Source organism: Microtus oregoni, unplaced genomic scaffold (genome assembly GCF_018167655.1).
Source record: "Microtus oregoni isolate MIOR12 unplaced genomic scaffold, Mior012 000011F_ref0000422, whole genome shotgun sequence".
Taxonomy (NCBI): domain Eukaryota; kingdom Metazoa; phylum Chordata; class Mammalia; order Rodentia; family Cricetidae; genus Microtus; species Microtus oregoni.
In genome coordinates, this window is record NW_024543070.1 from 19,327,822 (window position 1) to 19,354,210 (window position 26,389).

At 40.6% G+C, this 26,389-nt stretch overlaps 1 protein-coding gene across 2 annotated transcripts in view; it reads right to left on the reverse strand.

Annotated features, from left to right (window-relative positions):
- LOC121453285 (lysine-specific demethylase 3B) overlaps nucleotides 1–26,389 on the reverse strand; it is a 62,442-nt gene that overhangs the window by 31,685 nt on the left and 4,368 nt on the right. Inside the window, exons 2-8 of one of the 2 annotated variants that reach the window (XM_041659930.1) lie at nucleotides 18,025–18,192; nucleotides 15,621–15,734; nucleotides 14,117–14,222; nucleotides 13,010–13,134; nucleotides 10,103–10,177; nucleotides 5,657–6,256; nucleotides 413–1,661 (exon numbers count right to left, since the gene is read on the reverse strand). In XM_041659930.1, the coding sequence (XP_041515864.1) occupies nucleotides 413–1,661; nucleotides 5,657–6,256; nucleotides 10,103–10,177; nucleotides 13,010–13,134; nucleotides 14,117–14,222; nucleotides 15,621–15,734; nucleotides 18,025–18,192 (2,437 nt within the window). The remainder of the gene's footprint in view (nucleotides 1–412; nucleotides 1,662–5,656; nucleotides 6,257–10,102; nucleotides 10,178–13,009; nucleotides 13,135–14,116; nucleotides 14,223–15,620; nucleotides 15,735–18,024; nucleotides 18,193–26,389) is intronic. The other variant, XM_041659931.1, reaches the window with a different exon arrangement.

Below are 26,389 nucleotides of genomic sequence, written 5' to 3' on the forward strand. Positions count from 1 at the left end.
GGCCTCTGGTAGGTGTTAAATGTCTTAAGGGAGGAACAAACTGAGGCTGTGAATCTTTTTGCTTCATCAAACCTACAAAGGATTTCTATGGGAACAGTGACTATCTTTTTGGATCTCCCTGAAGTAAATTTAAAGCTGGTCTAAAGTGAAGTCAAAAGGAATGGGATATACACAGAAACTTAGTTCCTCATTAAAAACAACAACAACAAAAAAGACTGACAAGATCAAGAATTTTGTGCCCAGAAAATCCTTACAGTAACAACACGAAAATAATGCTGCCCTGAACCAGGTTTGGCAAGAGGACTCTGTCAAGCCCTTTTGGCTTTGTAATGCTATGAGATTAAGAACGTTCCATCACAGCATTTGATATTAGTGTTAGAGCAAAGCCCAGCTATGGTCCCAGCAGGATCACCTTTCAAGGGAGCAGTCCGAGGCCGGCCCTTTGAGGCCTGCTTCCCTTTGCCCTTGCCCAGCAGCAGCTCAGCACTGCGCTCCCCGTTGGGACCTAGCTTCCCCATCAGGTGCTCTGGAATCCCCTTCAGGCCACTCTTAGCCTGCAGCTGCTCCTCCGAATCACTAAGATCGGACAGGTCACTGTTGGTGCTGGAGTCGGAGTCCTGTCTGCAAGCCAAGCTTCGTTCATCCAATGAGAACCTTCTTACAGCTTCAAAAGGAGCTTTGTTCTCCTGTGAAAACTCTGCTGGGGAGGACAGAAAGCTGCTTGAGTGCCTGCCAAAGACGTTACTGAAGGTTTTGAGAAGAGGATTGTCCTGCTGGCCAGGTCCCACGGTTGGCCTCTCTTCTGTGGGGCTGGAGGAGAGAGTAGGCATCTCAATGGGTTGGGTGAGGCTGCTGGTGGGTGAGCTGGAACGGCCATTCCCCATGGCAGAGAGGCTTGGGCCCCCAGTGCTGAGAGCTGAGCCCAGAACACCAGACACCAGCTTTGAGGAGTCAGTTGTAATAAAGAGGGTTTTTTTCTTTGCTAAGGATGCAGAATCTGCAGAGGCATGAGACTCGGGCCAGCTGGGTGTTGCCTTTGAGGTGACAGTGTTGGCAGAGGAAGAGCTACCTGATGCCTGAGACACAAAGCTGCTGAAAGGGCTGTGTTCGACTTTCTCCACAAATGCCAGGAAGGGGTTAGAAGGCTCTTCGCGGGATAGTTTGGGAGGCTGTAAAAATAGATTTTCATGACTCTCTGGGGTGCGGGTGTTTAAGAGACTCCGTGGGAAGGCTGGAGTAAGGGTGGGCATAGACTCTGCAGGCACTTTTCGGTCCACAGAGCTGCCAGTCTTGGGACCTGGCTTAGTATCTGTCCCAAGAGAAGATCTGCCTTTACACAGGCCTGCGCTCAGGCTCTCAAGGCTTTGTTTGAATGAGTCCCTGCTAGAGGAATCATCAGCCATACTCTCTGAAACCGTGGTGAAGTAGTTACTGCTGGGTAAATTTTGGGACATGCATTGAAAAAACAAGTTCTTGGAGAGATCCGAGTCCTTCTGAGACTCTGGTGCAGAGCTAGAGCTGAAAGAGAAGCCCAAGGGCTTGTTTTCTGTTGCTAAAACTCCATTGGACTGGCTCCTTCCACTTCCAAAAGTCAATGGTTGTGACAAACTTGACAGAGACACTCCAAATCCAGAAGAGGCCAGACTAGAATTTCTTGAATTCTGGAAGGAAGATTTTAGTTTTAGTTAGTGATGTTGGCTACAACCTACTGATCTTTCTTTGTCAGAGCTATCACTAAAGCAACATTTCTGTAAGCCAATCAACTTCTCTCTTAGATTACATGAATCTGTTCTTAGAACTGGATTTCACCAGTACTGGTAGGGAGAAAACCGTCCACAGTATAGAAGTCATCTTTACTTTAGCAAGGTAAGCCAGAGATGGCATGATGTCACCCAATCTGCTACTCAACTGGTCATTATCTAGCTGGAAGGCAGTACCAGTACAATGCTAAGATGCTAGGTGTATGAATCTTAGTATATACTGTAGTTGGAAAGAAACTCCATTAAGGAGCTGGGGGAAAGAAAGGGTTCCTGAACAGTCAATTCTCACTTTGTTATGTAACTAAAGACCTTTGTAACATCAATCTACTTCCTAAATGCCCTATTACAGAAAGGTATTGCTTTGAGAGATGTGGTCTCATGTAGGCCAGTATGGCCTCAAACTCCCTATGTCTTCCAGAATGACCTTTAACTTCTGCTCTTCCTTCCTCTACTTACCAAATGCTGAGGATACAGGATAGGTGTGTGTCAACATGCCTGCTTTGAACCCAGGATTTTGTGTATGCTAGGCAAGCACTTTACCAATAAGCTATATAGCCCTCAATAGTTTTATTTACTTAAGCTATTGTAAAGAGCCCACATTATAACTCCCTTTATTTATACAACTCTTTTCATTAAAGAAAAGAACTTTATGAATTTGAAATTTCATAAAATGGATCTTTTTGGAAACCAGCCACCTACTTATAGGTTCATGTCAACTTGATGAATTTTTTTTGAGATGGGGTCTATGTCGCCTTGAACTCAGATCTCCCACTTTGCCTGCCTTTCTAGTGCTGGTATTTGATATGTGCACCACATGCTCTGCTCATGTCAACTGAAACTGAATAGATGCTTCAACTAACACTAATTTACATGAGGCAATTTACTGAGACCTTTTGCAATAATTAGGTTCTATTAAGACTCCCAAAATGAAAATGTGTACATTGAAATATATGCTAAATACAAACATTTAGGATAACAAAGAATGGAAGAAATATTTCGACATTTCTTCCTTTACTTTGAAAATGCTTAACTTACATATGTGAATGCCTGTAGGACACTTTCATGTACATTAGGCACCTAGACCTAACACATACATAAACAGACATATTCATAGGAGTCCTTTCTTATTATTGGTTTAAATCTGTAATACTTAGATCCTAGCACCTCACTTGAAAATCATGTACTATTAAAAAAAGAATGATATACCTAAAAATTCACTTTATTGTATCTGTTTGGAGTGAGAAAAATCTTGGAAACTAGTAATGGTTCTGGCTTTATAACACTGTGAGTGTACTAAACACCACAGAACTATACATTTTAATGGTTATAATGGTAAATTTTTTTTAGAGTAGCAAAGAAGCCTAAAATACTGGCAGCTTAGCTTCAGCTGATATTTGCTACCAAGACTGTTTTGGGACATTTTAGAGTTAAGTTCGCTTTCTTTCCACTAACCACACAAGTACTAACACACCCTACATTCATGAAAGAGAACAGGGCTGACAGTACCGAAGCTCTCCAGCTGTTTCACTAGCAGCATCTGGCCAGAAGCCCGATACCCACAAGACTCTAAGGAACTCTAAGTAGCTCATACTTCATTACTAAAGCAAATAGCACGTGGGCGATAGTAATTTGGTTGCTCTTTCCTTCAAATTCCAAATCCTTTTCTTTTCTTTTTTTCTTTTTTTGGTTTTTCATGACCGGGTTTCTTTGTAGCCTGTCCTGGAACTAGCTCTTATAGACCAGGCTGGCCTTGAACTCACAGAGATCCGCCTGCCTCTGCCTCCCAGTGCTGGGATTAAAGGCGTGCACCACCACCACCCGGCCCAAATCCTTTTCTTAGAAAAAAGGGATGAAAACTGGTGCAACTCAGTTTTTAGAAGAAATTTCTTAGTGGCTATTCTGTTTCTATATTTCAGATCAAATAATTGTAATGGAAACATTTATGGCTATACTTTGATTTTAAAAGGCAGGCTGAAACATTAATAAAATGCTTGATAGTCCAGAAATTTCTCCAAGGTATTTGAATTTTTTGTGAGGTGGAATGAGGGGTAGGGATGACTAGGGACTGAAACTACTAGAATTGTGAGCACACCAGGCAAGTGTTCTACCAATGAACCATATCCCAAACTCTCCAACCCATTGAACCTACATTACTTAGATTTATTCAGCTTTTCGACTTCAAGAATAAAACATTTTATAGTACATAAAATTTGTTTTGTTTTATAAACCCATTCACACTCATACTAACTTTGATGCAGTGTTGATTTTAAAAACTTAGGCACTACACCGACTTATCTGCACTAGAAATCCACGTAAGAGCTACTTGTTCTTTTGCTAACACTGGCTAATTAACAAGACAACCATAAACAGCACTACATTTACAGGTCTTGTCTTCTGTCTGAACTTTTCATCTCCCTCCCTATCCCTGAATACTAAAGCTTTGAAACATTGCACTTGCTAGGACAGGGAAGAAAAATGAAATCAGTAAGTCATAGGTTTTGTTGTGGCTGTTTTGTAGTGTTAGAGACTGAAACCTGGCCCTTACACAGAATAAGCAAGAGCTCTGCCACTGAGCTACACCCTCAACCAAATGCCATTTTTATCTGGCATTCCTATACTTGAAATGATTCCATTTTATTTAGTAGGAGAGCTCCTCCAAATAAGGATTTTTCTTTTTAGATTGGCCTCAAACTCTTTAAGTAGCTGAGAATAAACTTGAACTTTCTGCCCTTCTTGCTCCCTCCAGAGTGCTGTGACTATAGGTACTCATAAACTTCCACGCCTGTTTTTCATATATAATATACAGTATTTAGCACACAGTAGTTTCCCATATAAAGTTTTTTGTTTGGGTTTTCTTTTACTTTTGTAACGAAGTTTTATATTGCCCAGGCTAACTGTCTTAAACTCTTGGTTCAAATGAACCCCTTAGCCTTAGTTTCATTAGTGACCAGAGACTACAGCATATCCAACTTTTATTTTATTTATTTTTTTAAGACACATTTTTATGTCTGAGTGTTTTGCCTGCATGTATTTCAGTGTACCACATCCATTCTGTGGGTCCTGGGGACTGAAGCCAGGTCCTCTGCAAGAACAGCCAGTACTCTCAACTGCTGAGCCATTTCTCTAGTTCCCAACTTTTTTATTTTTTCTTTTATATTTTTTAAAAGTCAAGGATTTCATATTCTAGTATGAGTTAACAGCCTGCTTGAAAGAAAAATGCTAACACCATAAATTATACTTTGGTCACCAAATTTGGTCAAAGACCATATAAAACTAATTTTTATATTGTCCATTTTAGCTTATATTGATATAATTGATTATACATATATATAAAACACATAGTAAAGTGGATACCACTGTGACTAAAGCCATCAGATTTTACAGTAGTGCTCTTTAAGAGGATAAGATTAACAAGACAAAAACTTATGGCCATATCAAATAATAGCAAGCAGGCTGCCCACAAGAAAAAATATCACAGAAATGAAGAACTGAAAACAGCGCAATGGCAGCGTGGACACACACACCCTTCATTATGGTGTTCACTATCACCAACACTGGAATTCATTAACTTTGCTCTCAGAGTCCTAGTAAAGGCTCAGCCGCTATGTGAACTCAACAGATAACTGAAAGAAAAAGATTCCCACAAATGATCTTTTCCACATCTCATTCAATTGAATTGTCTTTTGGTTTTTAATTAGCTCAACTGTTCAGGTGACTTTTAAGAGCTGATAAAGTTATTTAAAAAACACATATTTGCCAAATGAGCAGAGTACAATTTAAGTCCATATCAGAAATCTTCCTTCCTTGGGGCGTTACAGATGCTTTTCAATGTATTAGCAATGAAGGAGGGTGGAAGAGTTAATGCAAATCTGCCAAGTCTGCCCTGAAGCACTCACCTCTCCTGAGGCCTGCGACCAGCTGCCTTTCTGTTTTTCCGGCCCAGTCCCTGATGCAAGGCCAGTGTCTGAGATCCTCACCGTAGTTGGGGTGGAGCTGGTGGTGGTGACTACAGCTGCTGAAGCCACCATGCCCTGGCTAACTTGTTCCAGTGTTTTTCCTGCCTCTTTGTTTTCAGCTCCACCTACCTCTGGGGCCATAGGTGTCTGACCTGTGGCTGAAGAATATGGAGTGAACGGTACAGGTATGTCCCCACCTACAGGTTCATCCTGCACCACCAGAGTCCTGCCGTTTTCTTTGGTGTAAGTGGCAAAGCGAATGTTGCGGTTAATCTGGGGAACAAATGTAGACGGTGGCTGCTTGGCTCTTTGCTCCAGCCCTGGCTCTCCACTGGCATTACCTCCTTTCCAGGGCCCTCGGCTTGCCTCACCTCCATCACTCCCATTACTGTCTACTTCACCCCTGTCTCCTTTTAATTTCTTTGTAGCAGGGTCACACCCAGAGTCCGAAGCACTTTTCCTCCTCCGGCCATCTCTCCCCTCTATGCTCTCTCTCTTCTTCTTTCCTTTGGAAGATTTTACTGCTTTTATGGTACCCCCCTACAAAACAAAATTCAAAAAAGGTTTATTGTAAGGGATCTTTCATTCTGTGAAAACCATTAGCCATTAGTGTGTTCCCATCCCTAGAAGCAGATAAAGAAGGCACAGTCCTGATGCCAGCTCTAAACATTCAGAAAATTCCAGTCCTCTGGTGGCTCACTTTATAGATACACACATTCAAGATAGTAGTTACTAGAGGTTAACTTCTGTGGCAAAAGCTTGCAGGTAAAATATACTGCTTCACAGGGATTTTTTTATTTTTTTTTATTTTTTTGAGCATTTCAACAATTTGTGGAATTTCTGCTACAAACCCAATTGTCAGAGCTAGGTTAGGAGCATTATTTGCCCAATAATGAAATAATGTTTGCACATTTATCTCCTTGGGTTTTTTAATTTTCATGTATGTGTATGTATGTGCCATGTGTCTTCCATGTGTGTACTGGTACCCTCAGAGGCCAGAGGTGGAAGTAGGATCCCCTGGTGCTGGTGTTACAGGCAGTTTTAAACTGCCTGATATGGGTTCTAGATGCTAAATACCAGTTCTCTAAAGAGCAGCCGCCAGTACTTTTAACTGCTGAACCACCTCTTTAGCATCCCTTCAGAAAAAATTTTCAGCCAGGTGGTGGTGGCACAGGCCTTTAATCCCCCAGCACCAAGGACGCAGAGGCAGGTGGAAAAACAGAGCTGTTACATACAGAAACCCTGCCTCATGCCCCTGCCCTGCCAAAAAAACAAAGGGTCAGGGTGGTGGTGGTGGTGGTGGTGGCTGGAGAAAAGACTCGGTGGTTAAGAGCACTAGCTGCTCGTCTAGAGGACTTGGAGTTGACTCCCAGCACCCACACGAAAGCTTTCAACCACCTGTGTAATTTCACTTCCAAGGAATCTGACGAACTCTGACATTTGAGGGCACCAGGCATGCTCAGAAGATGCACAGGCATACATACAGGCAAAAACACCCATACACATAAAATGAATACTTTTTTTTAAAGTTAAAAAATATATTTATGTTTTTGGATTTATTTTGAAAGGGTGAGCTTACATGCCACACTGACATGTCTGAGCCTCAGACTCAGAGCTTCTGCTTCTGTCCCACCGGCACCTATTCTGTTTTTGATAGGCTTGCACTTCAAATACTGAAATATAAAAACTCCACTATTTAGAAATCACTCAGCCCAAAATATGTGAATCCTGACCAAAGGAAAAGTAAACCTGACATTTTGAACTGCACACAGACACTGTTAGACTCCATTGATTTCCAGACCTTTCTCCAAACCTTTAGTCAGGGAACTGGAAAAAAACAACAGAGCAAACCGCAAACCTTTTTTTTTTCAAGTATCTCACACTACCAATGACGTCTTGTGACGTCTTTGAGGACAGACACCTAAAACGATGGGGATTAGAAGGGACAGTTCTCATCCTTTCCTGAGAAACAGGTTTTAGGCTGGTTCGGAAGCACTGAAGAGTATAGAGGGGGTAATAAGCTAGTTCTGTGTAGCAGTGAACATTTACCATCTAATAAATCTGCCCCACTACCCTCAATACTTATAGAGTCATATCTTTACTGGAATCATTATATCTGGTATGTCAATTTCTTTGTTTTTTTGTGACAGGGTTTCTTTGTGTAGCTTTGGAGCCTGTCCAGGAACTTGCTCTGTAGACCAGGCTGGCCTTGAATTTTCCTACCTTTTCCTCCCACTTGCTGTGATTGAAGGCGTGTATTACCACCAACTTTGTAAAAGCTTTAAATTTTCCTTGGAGCTGGGTGGAGTGGTGCATGCCTTTAGTTCCGGTAGAGGCAGGCAAAGCTCTGAGTTTGAGGTCACCCTGCTCTAGACAGTGAGTTACAGGACAGTCACAGCTACATAGAAAAACCTTGTCTTTAAAAATTTTTTTTCCTTCTTTCCAATTTATGTATTTTTTACTTTCCTTTTTTGCTGCCTTCATTTTTCTCCCTTAATTTTCTTATAAAATTCATTTTTCAAAAGATTTACATAGGCCATGTACATACACATGCCTTTGGAGGCCAGAAGGGGGCATCTGATGCCTGGAACTAAAGTTATAGGAGATTATGGGACAGCAGGTCAATGCTGGAACTGAGCCTAGGAACTTTACAACCTATAAGCCACATTTCTAGTATCTCCTGTAAAACTCAAAAACCAAACCAAACCAAAAACCACAAGATTTACTTTCATTTCTCCATACTTCTGGCACTATTATCCAAGTTTCCACAGAGATAATTAACAAGTCTGAATAAATAATAACATGCTCACTATGACTAAGTATCTATCATATTTCTGGTAATATTATCTAAGTTTCCCATACTTTTATTCAAGAATTGAAAGTACTTTGTTGAGCATAGTTTTTATTTCATCCTCATTTAAAACTACCCATTTGGCAAGTTTTCAGCCTAACAGCAGAAGCATATTTACTGAGATAGTTCATTTATTCATCCTCACACTTAACAGAGATGAGGGGATTGATCGTGGAGGTCTAAACGGTTATTATAGAGCTTAGAACAGTGTCGATAATAATTGTATTTTGTTAGTAAAGAATATAGTCATACCATGACAAAGCCAAAAAGGAAAGAGCCAATATCTTCAGCTAAAAAACACAGATTCAGTTTCTAACTCATGGCCAAACTGCAGCCCTGGCTCAGAGCAGTCTCCACAAGTCTCTAAGAACCAGCGTGGGTCCTATTATGCTGAGTTGCTCAGATGTGAGCAGACAGCATGGGGAGTGAGACCTATGCAGGCTCTCCAGCTTTATCTAACCAACTGAGCAGTACCATTTATATATTAATAAGTACTTAAGAAAACAAATGAAACACAGAAAGAAACAAAAGTAGAGCTCAATACATCATCAAAATAAGAGGTATTCGCAGCCATGCACATACAGTAAGGGCTTATCCTATTTATGATAATGTAATTAAAGACATATTAAATTTAATCTGGTTCTTTCCTTTCCTTCTCTTCTTGTTTCAACAATGACTGCACAGCAGTGCATGGTGGCACACACCTATAGGCCCAACACTTGAGAGGAGAGCAGGTGGATCTCCAGGCCAGCCCAGTCTACACAGTGAGTACCAGACATACACAGATCCTGTCTCAACAGGAAAAGAAGGACCGCATACTTGTCAAAAAAGAATGAAAGAGGAACATTACAGAGGTATTAGTACTTTGAAGACTATGAATGTGGACATTTGTTTTGTCTTTTGAGACAGGGCCTCAGTTAGACCAGGCTGGCCTTGAACTCCTGATATCCTTGCTTTACCATCAATGTGCTGGAATTCATTGTCAGGTATGGCTGGCTCAGGCAGATTTTTAACATAGTTTATTATTTGTTACAATAATTTTTAATGAACCAAAGGTTGGCATGGTTCAGAATAATTATAAAACAAATCATTGTGTATGGAACTCTAACTAGGCATTTGTTTAATTTGATTTCACTACAAAATATAGAATTTCACTCTACCTTGGAGCCCACTGGGAGCTGATTTAGGGGTAGGAAGGATACAGCTTTTCCTTTATAGCCTATTATTAGGCAAGTCATTATTATTGCTATTGTTTACTGCAGTTTTAACTATCTATTAACTTGACCTAGGAGAATATAAGAAGAAAGAGGCCATGAATTTTACAATGGGGACATTGCTTTAATTAAAAGGGTTTGCTCAAACTAGGTCTTTTTCCTAAGGCTGTTCTCTCTTAACTAGACAAATCAAAAAGAAATCAGAAAAGAAAGAATAGCCAGAGCCAAGCAACTCAAGGGAATCCATGGAAAATATGTATTCAAGGGATACACATAGCAGAGTAACACAAACTTACAAATCTACTTAGACTATTACTGTACCTCACTCTGTGGTGTTGAATTGTCCATCAGCATCACATGGATAAGTCTGGGGTCTACTGACTTCATTTCGCCAGTCTATAGAGCAAGAAAGCAGAACCCATCAAAAAAGAGAAAAAATAGTTAATACCTTGACAACCAAAATGTAATATACATTTTCATCAACAATATAGGTATCTATTTAATTTTACTTCCCTACAAAAGTAAACTTCCTAAGTAGTTTTCCTAGTAACAGTATTGTAAATAACATCTAGAATATGGTAAGGATTAATATATTAAGCTAACAAATTATTAAAGAACTGAGCGAGTTCAAGATCTAAGTATGTCTTTGATGTAATAATGTCTATGATCAAATATTGTCTTAGCATATTCATTTAAATTTCCGTATCTAAGCCAACAATCATTAAAAGAGGCACTCAACTATTAAAGAAAAAACCTGTAGGAATGGGGACAATGTGATAAAGTACACGTTTATTCTATTTCTAGCAATTAGACACAAAGGAATTTATTTTCTTTTTTTTAAAGATTTATTTATTTATTTACTATGTACACAGCATTCAGCCTCCATGTATGCCTGCAGGCCAGAAGAGGGCACCAGATCTCATTACAGATGGTTGAGAGCCACCATGTGGTTGCTGGGAATTGAACTCAGGACCTCAAGAAGGGCAGTCAGTACTCTTAACCTCTGTACCATCTCTCCAGCCCCAGCTTTTTTTTTTTTTTAAGGATTTATTTATTTATTTATTTATTTTAATATTTATTTTATTTATTTATTATGTACACAGTGTTCAGCCTCCATGTATGCCTGCAGGCCAGAAGAGGGCACCAGACCTCATTACAGATGGTTGTGAGCCACCATGTAGTTGCCGGGAATTGAACTCAGGACCTTTGGAAGAGCAGGCAATGCTCTTAACTGTTGAGCCATCTCTCCAGCCCTCCAACCCCGTTTTTTGAGACAGGGTTTCTCTGTAGCTTTAGAGCATGTCCTGGAACTAGCTCTAGTAGACCAGGCTGGCCTCAAACTCAGAGATCTGCCTGCCTCTGCCTCCCAAGTGCTGGGATTAAAGGCGTATGCTGCAAGCGCCCAGCTAGGAATGTATTTAACAGACTTATTTTTAATTACAAGTTATGTATGTGTGTTTGTACATGAGTACAAATGGTCAGAAGAGAGTGTGGGAACCCCTTTAAGTGGAGTTATAGGCAGCTATAAGAGGGTGCTAGGCAACAAACTCAGGCCCAGGCGCTCTTTCCTGCTGAACCACCTTTCCATACCTTCATGAAGGGTTCAATCTAATAAATAAAATGTGTGAAATCATGTATAAGTGTGCTAATTGAGCCAATACCTGTGTTAGTAAAAATACCTTGCCTGATTTCAAAGTCCCCTAATTTAAAACTATTTAGTTATGATATATCAACTTAGAATATACTTTTTTTGTTTGTTTGTTTTTTTCGAGACATGGTTTGGGACCTGTCCTCTTGTAGACCAGACTGGCCTCGAACTCACCGAGATCTGCCTGCCTCTGTCTCCTGAGTGCTGGGATTCAGGGCATGCGCCATCACTGCCCGTAGACTAAACGTATATTTTAAAGGACGAGTCAAATACATATATATGTATATATACATATATATGTGTATGTGTGTGTAGCATCCATATACAATTATATTCAAAAGATGAATTGTGCCTATGTACCATATTATATCAATCACTAAAGTATAAACTTCATATAACTAAAAACATATTATAGATACATACTTAGAAAATATTAGGAAGAATATGGAAAACACCACACTGGTGGCACCACTGTGGGAGTAATAAATAGTTTCTTAGAGGAAGAGGCAGTTTTCATTATGCACTTTACATGTATGTATATAATCTGAACGTTTTTTAAAAATTGTCTTTAGTGGGGAGGGACTAGAGAAATAGGGCAGCTTTAGAGCAGAGGTTGGCATCACGTTTACTCAGTGCCCACATGGTAAATCATTAACTATGTGGAACAATTTAAGGAAATCCTACTTTCTTCAGACCTCTGTGGGCACACTATGCATATAGCACATACACCCACACACACCTATGCATATAAACAAAAAACTAACTTTATTATTACAACAAGTTTTTTTCTGTTTGCTGCAAAATTCAAGCTTGACTGTGCTTTAACCCATTTCTGGAACTTGACATGTTCCCCTCACACTATGGAGTTTGACTCATACCTTGACGTACTGTGATAACACCTTTGAATATATCCTGATAAGATATTCTGTCAAATAATTTTGAAATGTTCAACTAAGTTTCTATACAAGCAAAATTCTTCTGGAAATCCTGCAAACCTTATCCTGAAGCCTTGAAGTTTGGGGGCTATTTAAATCTAACCTTCTTCTATGTTCAATGCTATTTTCTCAAACTCCAATTGAGGGAGACAGCTCTGTGTGACAGAAAATAAAGCCTGTGTAATTTGACCAAAGAATTTCAGTAGTGGTCTTTCCTCTTCTTCCACGGGATTAAGGCTTCCAGAGTGCTGGAACTACATGTAAATGTAGCCACACCCAGTTTACAAGAACTGTCAGAGACTCCCATGCTATGAAGTCAGCAGGCTTACTTATTTATTGGTTTTTCAAAACAGGATTTCTCTGTGTAACAGCTCTGGCTGTCCCAGAACTCGCTCTGTAGACCAGGCTGGCCTTGAACTCAGAGATCTGCCTGCCTCTGCCTCCAGAGTGATGGGCTTAAAGGTGTCAGTGAGGTTTTACATGTTTACCTCTAACTCACAATGAGGTAACAGTTACGCAGCCTTCCTCAGGCTCACTCAGAAGCAGAGGCAGAGGGAGAAGTTAGTCTTCTTACAATGCTGAAATACTTTTGCTGTCATCCACACTAAAGCAGTGGCTGTACCTCTTACAGAATAAGAGCCTCACCTCAGTTATAGAAACCTCCATGAGACGGGTGATTGTGTCCTGACGATTTACAACACCACATAGCCATACTTCTTCTCCTTCTGGCTGGTATATTTTGACCCTGTGACCTTGAACACTATAGGGACCTAGAGAAGAGAACAATTAGAACTGAATGCTTGGGCTAAGCACATGAGGTAAACACTTAGCATTTTCTGTGCAGAGCTGAAAGGAAAAATTTTTCATACTCAATAGAATAAAAATGAAACAATGTTTTTTTCTAGTGAATTTTATAAACTTTTCATTTCTAAGGAATCTCCCAAGTCCCCAATTCTATCTTTTTAATCTATTATTTTATCTAATCTATTCTTATCTCTTCCCTCAACCATAAAATTCTGAAAGGCTAGCCTAAGCTATAAAGCAAAACAAAACAAACCAGGTCACTAAGCTAAATGTGCTACTAGGTAAAATGGCCATAGGGATAATTAATGACCATTAATGCCTGCTATCTGTTTCAGTACTGTTAGGGTGAGAGTTCAACTCATGGTGAAAATATGGGAGCTAGGAATTTACATATTTTACAGAAGCACTCTACCACTGACTAGACTCAAAAACTCTAGCACACACCTCCCCCTTTACTTTTGTTGTTAATGAACAAGTCTATGAATGGACGGACGGCTTTATGCATATACTTTGTTGGTGTTAACAAGCTTTTAGCTCTTGAGAAATGTGCAAGTTGTTAGTATAACTAGAACAACAGCGAAGGCTTTCTCTAAGGGTGGTGTCTCTATCATTAATGCTTTGTTTAGTATGTAGTTAACATACTATGTGGAAAACATCAAAACTTTGTGTTTTGAAATACAGAAAGAAGATCTAGGGGTGCTGTGTTTGTCAGGACTATGAATTATTAGAAAATATGGAAATTTTATAAATTGAACCCTCTACCCAATGGTAGGAAGTGACACTGTTTAGTACATGTGTTTAGTACACTAAACATAATGGCCTGAGTAAGAGGCTGTTTTTTGTTTGTTTGTTTTCAGTTATTCTAGAAATTCAGTTAATTATAGACATTCTCTCCATCAATGGCCCACCTGATCTAGAGTCCAAGGACAGAAAACTGCTTGTTCTTACCTCGGCTGAATATCTCTTGTAGCTTTTTGTCACTGATCAAAGCATTAACTGTTTCTCTTAATGCAGCATGCTCTAAAAGAATCTGGTTTTGAGCATCTGTTCCCATCTGGCAAAGTAAAAGGAAAAACTGATGTTAAAATGAATGGCAATAAAACTTAGCAGATGAGAAAATCCTTCCCTAAAGAGTCCTGCATCACCCACAAACCCAAGGAGCATGAAGATGAATGAAGCAAGGATACTGAAAGGGAATGACCTCTGAGGAGGAAGAATAACAAAGAAGCTGCCATTAATAACTCATAGAATGTAGTTTAGGAAATATTGGTCTCAGCTCTCCCAATGAAAGAGTAAAACCTTCTAATCTACATGGGAAGTAGAAAAAGACAAGATCTCCTGAGTAAACTGGGAGTGTGGAGATCATGGGAAAAGGCAGAAGGGGAGGTGGGAGGAAGGGAGGAGAGCCGAGAAAAATACATAGCTCAATAAAAACAAAACAAAAGTAAATTTAAAAAAAGAAATAAACACAGGCAGAAACTTCTGAACCGTTTCTCCAATCAGTAGTATCTTTCCTAATGAAACTACCACTCACATGATAGTCTGTTTAAACTACCACTCACATGATAGTCTGTTTAAACTATTCACACTCACATGACAGTCTGTTTAAACTATTCACACTCACATGATAGTCTGTTTAAACTATTCACACTCACACGATAGTCTGTTTAAACTATTCACACTCACACGATAGTCTGTTTAAACTATTCACACTCACACGATAGTCTGTTTAAACTATTCACACTCACACAATAGTCTGTTTAAACTATTCACACTCACAAGATAGTCTGTTTAAACTATTCACACTCACATGATAGTCTGTTTAAACTATTTACACTCACATGATAGTCTGTTTAAACTGTTCACACTCAATTTTCTCCGTGTGTGTGCGCACACGTGCATATCCTTTCATATTTCATACTGCTAGGAACCAGCTGTTACTCATTTCTGCTCATCTGCCACTAAGGTAAACACAAACCTCACTAGGTTCCAGCCACACAAGTCATATCAAACGCCATCTTAGAGAAGCCCCCTTTCAATTTATTTATTTATTTGTGTGTGTATAACGTGAACAGGTATCAGGAGACAAAAGAGGGCATTGGTTTCCCCTATAGTTGGAGTTACAGGCAGTTGTAAGGCTCAGGTTATAGGTGTAGGGAACCAAATTCAAATCCTCTGGAAGAGCAACAAGTGCTCTTACACTGCTGAGCCCTCTCTCTAACCCCAGAGAAGCCATTTTTCTTGAAGTCCTGGGTGGCTTTAGAGTGGGGGGGTGGGAGTACAGAAGAGAAAAGAAGCATCAGTCACCAAATGAATTTTTTAAGAAATTAGAAAACTTCAAATGCACAGAGAAATTTATTACAGGAAGCAAGGTAATGCCAAAAGGATTTGAATCAACAAGGAAATTAACAAGGAGGTAACTAGTAAGCCCAAGATTAGATAGAGCAAATACCTGGAACAGATGCAGCCCATTAGCATCTGACATGAAACGCAGTTCTCGATCCACAAGGTATTCAACTGGCACCACAGAGCCCAGACCCAGCTTATCTACCAAGGGAGTGAAAGTCTGTGGAGCACAATGACAATGAAAAGAGGCTGATGAGAACTTGGAAGTGAAAACAAGGAACAGTCAATTCCTCTCTGACTTCAGAGAAGCACATCCAATTACTACTCTCCTCTCATCCTAGGGAACACAGACAAACTAACAAACAAGGCCTTAGGAACATTTCAAACATTGCCACTGCTCACAAACCAAAGGAGATTTTTTTCTCTCTCTTTCGTCTTTTTTGTTTGGTTCATTTTTTTTGTTGTTGTTGTTGCTGTTGTTTTGCTGGTTTTTTTGGGTTTCCTTTTTTTTTTTTTTTTTTTTGGAGACAGGGTTTCCTCTGTGTAGCCTGACTGTACTGGTACTCACTTTGTAGACCAGGCTGGCCTCGAATTCAGAGATCTGCCTGCCTCTGCCTCCCAAATGTTGGAATTAAAGGTGTGCACCACCATGCCTGACTATGTTTGCTCAGTATTTTCTAACTTCTGTTTGTTTGGTTTTTGGCTCAGGGTGAGGAATTTATGGTAATCCTCCTTCCTCAGTCGCCTAAATGAGGGAATTATAGGTGTAAACCATCATACCTGGTTTTAATACTTTTATATCTAAAAATGGCAAGTGGAATAAGAAATTAATCATTGTTGCCAGACAGTGGCACTTACCTTTAATCCCAGCACTTGGGAAGCAGAGGCAGGCAGATCTCAGTGAATTTGAGGCCAGCCTGGACTACAAAGGGGACTGTTACATAGGAAAACCTTGTCTCGAATACCAAAAAATGGCTGACCTTGAGCTCTCTATAAATGAAGAATGACTTTGAACTTCTAGAATTCTGCCTTCATCCTCCTAGGTCCTGGGGTTACAGGTGTGTACCAACATACCAGCTTTTATGTGACGCTTTACATAAAACCAGGGGCTTCATGCATGTTAGGCAGGTACTCTACCCAATGAGCTATATGTTCAAATCTCTTCTCCCCCTATCCCTTTAATTATATCTCACTATATAACCCATTGTCCTTAAATTCATGATCCACCTGCTTTCCAAGTGCTGATATCACAGGTATATACTATCAGACCATCCTGGGCAAATCGGGAAGACACACTATCTGAAAGTGCAAGACAAAAAAAAAAAAAAAAAGAAAAGAAAAAAGGGCGGGGGCTGGAGAGATGGCTCAGAGGTTAAGAGCATTGCCTGCCCTTCCAAATATCCTGAGTTCAATTCCCAGCAACCACATGGTGGCTCACAGCCATCTGTAATGGGGCCCACTTCTGGTCTGCTGGCATACACACAGACAGAATATTGTATACATAATAAATAAATATTTAACTATATATATCTATATAGGCAAGCCAGGCATGGTGGTGCATGCCTTTAATCCCAGAACCCAGGGACAGACACAGCTGGATCTCATGAGTGTGAGGCCAGTCTGATATATACAGTAAGTTCCAAGACATTCAGGGCTACATAGAGAAACCCTGTCTTCAACATCAGCCAAAAAAAAAAATTAAAACTTATATTAAGAGATAATAGTAAAAAAAAAAAAAAAAGAGATAATAGTATACCAACAGATTGAATGTACCATTTGGTTTACATTATTTATTTTGGGTTAGTCACAGAATAAACCAGTGGGCAGTGGTGGAGCATGTTTTTATCCAAGACTTGGGAGGCAGAGGCAGATGAATCTCTGTGAGTTTGAGGCCAGCCTGGTCTACAGAATGAGTTCCAGGACAGTCAGAGCTACACAGTAAAACCCTGTCCTGAAAAATCAATCAATCAATCAGTCAGTCAATCAATCAATCAATCAAAATAAACTTTTCTTCAGAACATAGAGAAAAAGAACTGTTAATTTTTGCTTTGGTAACTTCAGAAGAAAAGTTTGTTAAAGACAAAGCGTGTAGATATTTGCAATTTCTGAAGAGTTTATACTATGTGGTAAATATTTATAGGCCTAAGAGAAAAGGTCAAATTGCTCCTATCTAATAAAAGTGATTCATTTATTGGGCTACATGATATAGCTCAGTGGTAAGGCACTTGCCTAGTATATAAGATTTGATACCTGACACCATAAATAAAAAGAAAATAGTACAACAGGGGAAAAAATATCAAAATGCTTGCCTAACGTGTATGGGTCTGGGTTTGATAACCAGCATGGTATAAACAGGGCTGGGTGGCACACACCTGTAATCCCAGCCCTGGAAGGTAGAAGTGGGAGGATAAATTCTAAGTCTGCCAAGAAGCCAGTCTGGAGTATATGAACTTGTCTCCAACTCATTCCCCCCCAAAATAAATAAGCACAAATAAATAAAAGCTACTTACTAGTGCTGGCCACTGCGCAACTGAGACACGAGTGCCCTGTAGAAGGACTGGGTCCTTCCGGGGTGCCCAAACAAGCGATCCTTCTAGCAGAAGTACTATTACTTCTTCAGCATGAACTTTAACCCAGGAGTGTTGCTTCCAGTTACAGCCGTCAAATTCTACAAAGATCTGCAAAGAGATATCAAAAACAATTGGAATGTCACATTTGAGGAAAAAACAATTTTCCTAGTTTTAAACCAAAGACTAAGAAAATTTCCATAAACTTACTTCTAAGGTCATTTTTATTGATATTTTCTGTTACTTAAAAGATTAAAAACAGGTCTGGAGGGGGCTGGAGAGATGGCTCAGTGGTTGAGAGCATTGCCTGCTCTTCCAAAGGTCCTGAGTTCAATTCCCAGCAACCACATGGTGGCTCACAACCATCTGTAATGAGGTCTGGTGCCCTCTTCTGGCCTTCAGGCATACACGCAGGAAGAATATTGTATACATAATAAATAAATAATAAAAAAGAAAAAGAAAAAAAAATAGGTCTGGAGAGATGGCTCAGTGTTAAGCGCTTAGCCTGCTCTTCCAAAGGTCCTGAGTTCAATTCCCAGCAACCACATGGTGGCTCACAACCATCTGTAATGAGGTCTGGTGCCCTCTTCTGGCCTGCAAGGATACATGCAGGCAGAATACCATATACATAATAAATTAATTAAATCTTAAAAAACAAGATTAAGGGCTGGAGAGATGGCTCAGAGGGTAAGAGCATTGCCTGCTCTTCCAAAGGTCCTGAGTTCAATTCCCAGCAACCATATGGTGGCTCACAACCATCTGTAATGAAGTCTGGTGCCCTCTTCTGGCCTGCAGACATACACACAGACAGAATATTGTATACATAATAAATAAATAAATATTTAAAAAAAAAACAAGATTAAAAAAAACAAATTTATTTAGGGTGTAGCACATGCATATGGAAGTTAGAGGAAAACTTACAAGGGTCTGTTCTCTCCTTCCACTACATGGGTTCTGGGAACAGAACTCAAACTCAGGCTTGGGGGTTAAGTGTCTTTACCTGCTAACCCATCTCACTTTAATTTTTATTACCTTTATTTACTTATTTTGTGTGTATGTGCAATTGCCAGAGTATATACATGGAGGACAACTTGGAACCACTTCTTTCCACAGTGTGGTCACAGGGATTTTAACTCAGGCCAACAGGTTTGGCAGCAAGAGTGTTTTATCAGCTGGCCCAACTCACTGGTCCAAGGTTTCATTTTTTTCTTCCGAGACAAGGTCTCATGTATCCCATCCTGCCCTCAACTGGGATTACATGCTTGTGCCATCACATCTGGTTTTATGCAGTACTAGGAATCCAGCTCAGCTCTGCATGGCAGGCAAGAAAAGGATGATAAATTAACAAAAACTGGAAGTTGGGAAGACGTTCAGTGGTTAAGAACACATACTTTTTTGCAGAGCCCAGATCCATTTTGTTTTCTAATTGGAAGGTTTCTTTTTTAATTTTTTTTTTTTTTTTTTTTTTTTTTGATTTTTGAGACAGGGTTTCTCCGTAGTTTTTTGGTTCCTGTCCTGGAACTAGCTCTTGTAGACCAGGCTGGCCTCGAACTCCCAGAGATCAGCCTGCCTCTGCCTCCCGAGTGCTGGGATTAAAGGTGTGCGCCACCACCACCCGGCTTGTTTTTGTTTTTAAGATCTATTTTTACTTTTAAAAACATAAGTGGCCTGGTGGTGATGGCGGCACACACCTTTAATCCCAGCACTCAGGAGGCAGAGACAGGTGGATCTCTGAGTTTGATGCCAGGCTCCAAAGCTACAAACAAACCTTGTCTCGAAAAACCAAAACAAGCAAGCAAACAAACAAACAAAATAAAAAAGTGTGATTCAGACATGGTGTCCCACAACTTTGACCCCAGGAAGAGTCAAGCTGATTTTTGAGTTTGAGGCCAACCAGGGCTGTTGCACAGAGAAACTGTGTCTGGAAAACAAAATGAAAATACAACAAAGGGTTAGGGATGTGTGTGTGTTATGTGTGTATATGCAGAGGTCTAAGAAGCCAGAAATGTCAGATTCCCCTGGAGCTGGAGTCAGTTGTGAGCTAGCCAACATGGGTGCTGAGAATTGAACTTAGATTCTCTGCAAGAGCAGTAAGTGTTCTTAACCACTGAACCATCTCTTTATCTCTTTTGTTTGTTGTTTGTTTTAGTTTTTTTCCTTTTTAAAAAAAGATTTCTGGGATGGAGACATGGTTCAACAGTTAAGACCATTGGCTGCTCTTCCAGAGGACTGGGTTCAATTCCTAGCACCCACATGGCAGCTCAGAAATATCTGTAACTCCAGTTCCAGAGGAATCTGATGTCCTCATACAGACATACATGCAAGTGCGCTTGTGCACACATGGGTGCGTGTGCTTAACTTTGATAACATGCCCCATGAGTGCAGATGCCTATGTAGTCCAGAAAAGACATCAGATACCCTGGAGCTGGAGTTACAGGTGGCTGTGAGCTGCGTGAGGTGGATGCTAGGAATTGAACTTAGGGCCTCTACGAGAGCAACCAATACACGCTCTTAACCATGGAGCCATCTCTGAGACAGGGTTTCTCTGTGTAGCTCTAGCTGTCCCAGAACTTGCACTGTAGACCAGCCTGGTCTTTAATTTAGGAGCCATGTGCAACCATGAGCCTGTACATCCACTGCAGTCCACTGAGAATGATGCTTCTCTGATTAAGCCTGAGAGGAGCATCTATACATGGGCATAAAACGTGATTTTTATCAGATGCTTTTTCTTCAATGAATGTATCACTTATTATATAGGTAATTAATTTTAAAGGGAAAAATTAACTTTGGATTAGGCTTAAAAGATAAACTATGGAGTAGAGAAACTAAGACCATTCACAAAGAAATAAAATTTAAAAACAAAAAAAAACCCAGTAAGAGTACATGAATGTGAACTCTATTTGAGATATTAGAGATGAGAATAACAGGATATGGTGATGACTGTCGGGGAGTAAAGGAAATAAAGGTTCATTAATAAGATTCTTGATTTTTAATTTCCCTATTTCAAAATGTGAATTATGTGCAATTTTACAAAACTGTAGGATAAAGTGATGAAGCATGATGATGTGCTGCTGTTTTCAGGTAAATAACCATTTCCTCTTTATAGTTTATTTTCCAAGCAATATCTTTCCAATATCTTTTCCACCTAAGACTGAGTATATTGAATGGTAGTAGGAATAACAGTGATAGTCTGAATAAAAATTCAAATATGTACAGCATTTTGAGGAGCTATAAGATCAATGTTACGTAGGGACTTGTACCCCAACTGCCCCATGCTTCTACTTTAGTCTCTTTGAGCCTGACTTCCTTTGTCTATAAATAGAAACAAAAAGGGCCTCAGATGGTTGCCTGGAGCATTCATTCCCTAAGCAAGCTTGGAATACTTATTGGTCATAGTATAAACTGATAGAACCTTTAAAAGAGAAGTGTTGATGGACTGTGGTAGTGCGCACCTTTAATCCCAGCACTCTGGAGGCAGAGGCAGGCAGATCTCTGTGAGTTTGAGTTCAGCCTGGTCTACAGAGTGAGTTACAGGCAGCCAGTTACACAGAGAAACCCTGTCTCGAAAAACGAGAGAGAGAGAGAGAGAGAGAGAGAGAGAGAGAGAGAGAGAGAGGGAGAGGGAGAGGGAGAGGGAGAGGGAGAGGGAGAGAGGGAGAGAGAGAGAGAGGTGTCAGGTGTGGTGGTATATGCCTGTAAGCCCTCTAGGTCTACCATTCCCAGGGGAGTAAAGCAGCATTGGGAGTTCCAGGACAGCTTAGACTGAGATCATGCCTCAAACAAGACAAGAAAATGTAAAGATGTGCCTAAAACTCTTAACATGTAAATATCTGGCAAAACCACTCCTGTAATGACTTTAATTACCCCAGACACAGAGAAGTCTTTACAGAAAGTATTAAGATAACCATGGTGGTGCACACCTGGAAGCTGAGGAGGCTGAGGCAGGAGAACAGAAAGTTCCCAGAGACTCTAGCTCCCCGCCCCACAAAAAGAACCTTGGTGCTAGGATTATAGATGTATGCCACTACTTTTGCAGGATTGGGGGTGGGGTCCAGCCTTCATGCATGCTAGACAAGTGAGCTTCATCCCTAGCCCCAGATAGCTTAGCTGGAGTTGAGGTCAATATATTTATATTGAATCCACCATGCAGCAAAACCTAGACTAAATCTGAAATGACTCTTTTGCCTCAGTCATGATGAGGAACATGACATGCCACCACATCCAGTTTATCATCCCCCCCCCCTTTTGAGACAAAGTCTCAATTGTGCAGACTTAACTGGCCTCAAAATTCATAGAAATAAACCTGCCTTTGCCTAGCTTTACTATCTTTTTGAAATAACATCATGTCACCTAGGCTAGTCAAAACAAAACAAAACATTTGCCAAACAAAGGTGGCAAACTTTTAATCCTAGCATTTGGGAGGCAGTCAGACAGATCTGAGTTCAAGGCCAGCCTGGTCTACAAAGTGAGTTCTAGGACAGGCCAGGGCTACACAGAGAAACCTTATTCTGAAAACCAAACCAACCAACCAAACAAACAAACAACAATTAAAAAAAAGCTGGGCATGGCAGTGCATATCTTTAACCGCCGTACTTGAGAAGCAGAGGCAGGAAGATATCTGTGTCTTCTGGGCCAACTTGGTCTACATAGAACTTCAGCCTGTCAAGGCTACAAACTGAGCTTTCCTCTCAAAAAAAGAAGAAAAATTTTCAGCCCATATTGGTACATACCTATAAGCCCAACAATCAGGAAGCTAAGGTGGGTAGATCATTCGGGGTTCACCTGGGCTGTCTTGAGAAAGAAATGGGAATAATGCAATGGAAGACAGAAAGCACTAGCGAATTAGAGAACCACAAACTGAGGGTTGCTTGCTATAAATATCTCTGGGCTACATCTAATTTTCCTTGTCTAATTCTTCACATGGCAAAAATCCTCCTTACCTTGAGCAGGTGAGAGGATTTTCATCTCTACACGTATATGCACCACTGTAAATTAATAATCTTGCATATGGATTTTCAAATCAGTCTCCAGAGAATTTGGTTAGTGAGTCAGTCCCCTAGAGCCCCATTACCTACAAAGTCACTAAAACTATGGAGCTTATACCCTCTTGTAAAACTAAGAGGCCACACCACTTGAGTCACTACTAAACAATCAGGCAGGTTTCACTCATCTGGAGAACAAGAATAAAAGACACTTTGGCAGTGGACATGATGGGTTTGGAGGGCTTAAAAACCACCAACCTATGGAAGGCAGTGGAAAACTGAGGAGTAACAGGTGTTAAGTGTCCCTCAGGCCTTCCGGCAAGAAAACCTACAGGCACACACCCACCACAGCTGTTGTTAAAAACACCGAGAGAATGTTTCTTATCTTCTACTCTGGGTCTGTTTGTGAAGGGAGACTAAATCAACCAGAACAAGCTAGTAGAACATACAAGTGCTTACAAGCTCTGGGCAGATGAGGAGCTGGTGATGCGAATCCCTGGTAAACGAAGGAGCAATTAAGAGGAGCCGTCTAGCTTGAAGTGGCAGCACACACACCTGCAGCACCAGGCCAGGCCAGTTCCAGACCAGCCAAGGACACTTAGCAATGCTCTGCTATAAATACAAAAGCAAAAACTAGCCAGGCCTGGGGCCCACGCACTGGGGAGCAAGGGGGAGGGAGAAGCAGGTCAGTTCCAGGCCAGCCAAAACTACATAGTGAGACCCTGTCTCAAAAAAACAAACAAACCAAAACTACAACAAAACCCCAACCCCAAAGCAAACCAAACAAACGCAGAAGGAGAGCTCTGATGCTGTAGTGGAGGAAGGTGAAATAAGTCTGTGCAGTGTGATGTGAGGGGACAATGCGCTGCAAAGACAGGCCCTTCAAACTGGGCAGCAGAGCAACTGGGGGGCTAACTCAAGGGCTTCTCAAATTCCAGGCTACCCTGGGCTACAAAGCAATATCCTTACTAATTATTTATTTGTCTTAGCTGGCCTATACACTGTATAGTTCACATTGGCCTCAAATTCTTCCTTCTTAGGCCTCTGCTAAGATTAAAGCCATTCACAACCCAGGCAAAATAAATGTCTTTTAAAAATGAACAGAAGGGCTGGAGAGATGGCTCAGCGGTTAAGAGCATTGCCTGCTCTTCCAAAGGTCCTGAGTTCAATTCCCAGCAACCCCATGGTGGCTCACAACCATCTGTAATGAGATCTGGTGCCCTCTTCTGGCCTGCAGGCATATATGCAGACAGAATATTGTATACTTAATAAATAAATATTTTAAAAAAATAAATAAAAATGAACAGAAGCCAAGAGTGTTGGTGCTTTCTTTTAATCCCAGAACTCAGAGGCAGGTGAATCTCTGGAGTTTAGGCCAGCTTGTACACATCAAGTTCCGGGTGTACATACTGAGACTCTGTCTCAAAAAAAGGGGGGGGGCCTGAAACCTGGTGATGGTGGCACATGCCTTTAATCCCATTACTCAGGAGGCAGAGGCAGGCGGATCTCTGCGAGTTTGAGGCCAGCATGGTCTACAGAGTAAGTGTGTTCCAGGATAGTCAGCTAGGAAGGACTGTGTCACAGAGAAACCCCGTCTCAAAAACCCAACCCCCACCCAAAAAAGTGGGTCTGGAGTCAAGACGATAGGTGTTCTTAGCATCCAATTAAACACTACATGTTCTTATCAAATGAGCAGAACCTCATTGCTATTTAAAGCTACTCTCCAAAATGCTAGGAATTATAGGCTTGCATCACCATGCCCAGTTTATCTACAACTCTCTAAGCAGGTGTGGCGGCTCAAAACATAGACTGTTTCAAAACAACACACCTCTCTAAACATGCATTGATCCACAAAATATATTTTATTTACTTTACATGCAGGCAACACACATTAACATAAAAAATAAGTCAACAAATCTTTAAAGTGACAAAATGGAGAGAAGGGGAACATGACTGGGGGTAGGGAAGTACAGGGTAGGTGCAGGGGTGTAGCTGCATGGTAGAATACTATTACTCAGGCAGGGGTTGACCTCCAGCATCAAATCACAGACTCCATCACAATCAGGGCTGACAAGACTAGAAGTAGGTAGAAAGTAAGAATAGTTTCTGCACAGGAAAAATGGTACTGGCATGGACCTGATTATAATGACATCATCTAGAAACAAAATGAGAAAGTAGGCATTTTAGGGTTCACCTTCCCTACTATGACACAAAGAGAAAAGGCCGGTGTAGAAATAGCAGGCAGCTTGGTGTGGTAGTCCATGCCTCTAATTCTAGTACTCCAGAGGAAGAGGCTAATGCAAGTGGGTCTCTGTGAATCTGAAGCCAGCCTTGCCTACACAGTAGTTCCAGACCAGCCAGTGATATATAGAGACCCTGCATGAAAAAAAAAATTGGGGTGTCAAGGGGGAGAGAATAGATACACTTTCATTCCTCATAGACTTCCAGATAAAAATCATATGGTACTAGCCAGAACAATGCTATAATTATTATCTCAAATCACAACAGTTGGGCGGTGGTGGCGCACGCCTTTAATCCCAGCACTCGGAGGCAGGGATTGAATCTCTGTGAGTTCGAGGCCAGCCTGGTCTACAAGAGCTAGTTCCAGGACAGGAACCTAAAAGCTACAGAGAAACCCTGTCTTGAAAAAAAAAAAAATCACAACAAAGAGAATATTTTATTCTTATACTCCGAAACAGAAATAAAAGATTAAAATTAAAACATTAAGGCAGATACCCTTTAATCCTTCTTGAGAGTCTGGAATGCTGAGACAGCTGTGATAGCCCAAACAACCCAATGCAACACTTACAGCACCATTTAATTCTACCATACTGCAGTAACAACAAAAGCTTTCGTCATAAAATTGGTAGTGCCACAATTGAGAAAAGAAAGGACAGATCAGATCGCCTATTTTATTATATTCAATGAAAAAAATATCAGGTGAATGGGAGGTCCAAAGATTAAAGCAAGCCAAGAGTGGCGGAAGCGCCTTTAGTACCAGCTAGCTCTTGAGTTCACCAGCCTGGTCTACATAATGAGTTCCAAGCACACAGGGAGTCATACATAGTGGGAATATCTCAAAAAGAAAAAAGGACTAAAATAAAAATACAAAGAATATTTATAGCCTAGTGGTGGTGGCACACGCCTTTAATCCTAGCCCTAGGGAGGCAGAAGCAGGAGCATCTCTGAATTTAAGGTCAGCCTGATCTACAAAGTGAGTTCCAGGACAGTCAAGGCTACACAGAGAAATCCTGTCCCATAAAACAAAAACAAACAAAAGAGTAATGATTACAATATACTAGAGAGGTAATACAAGTTAATAACCA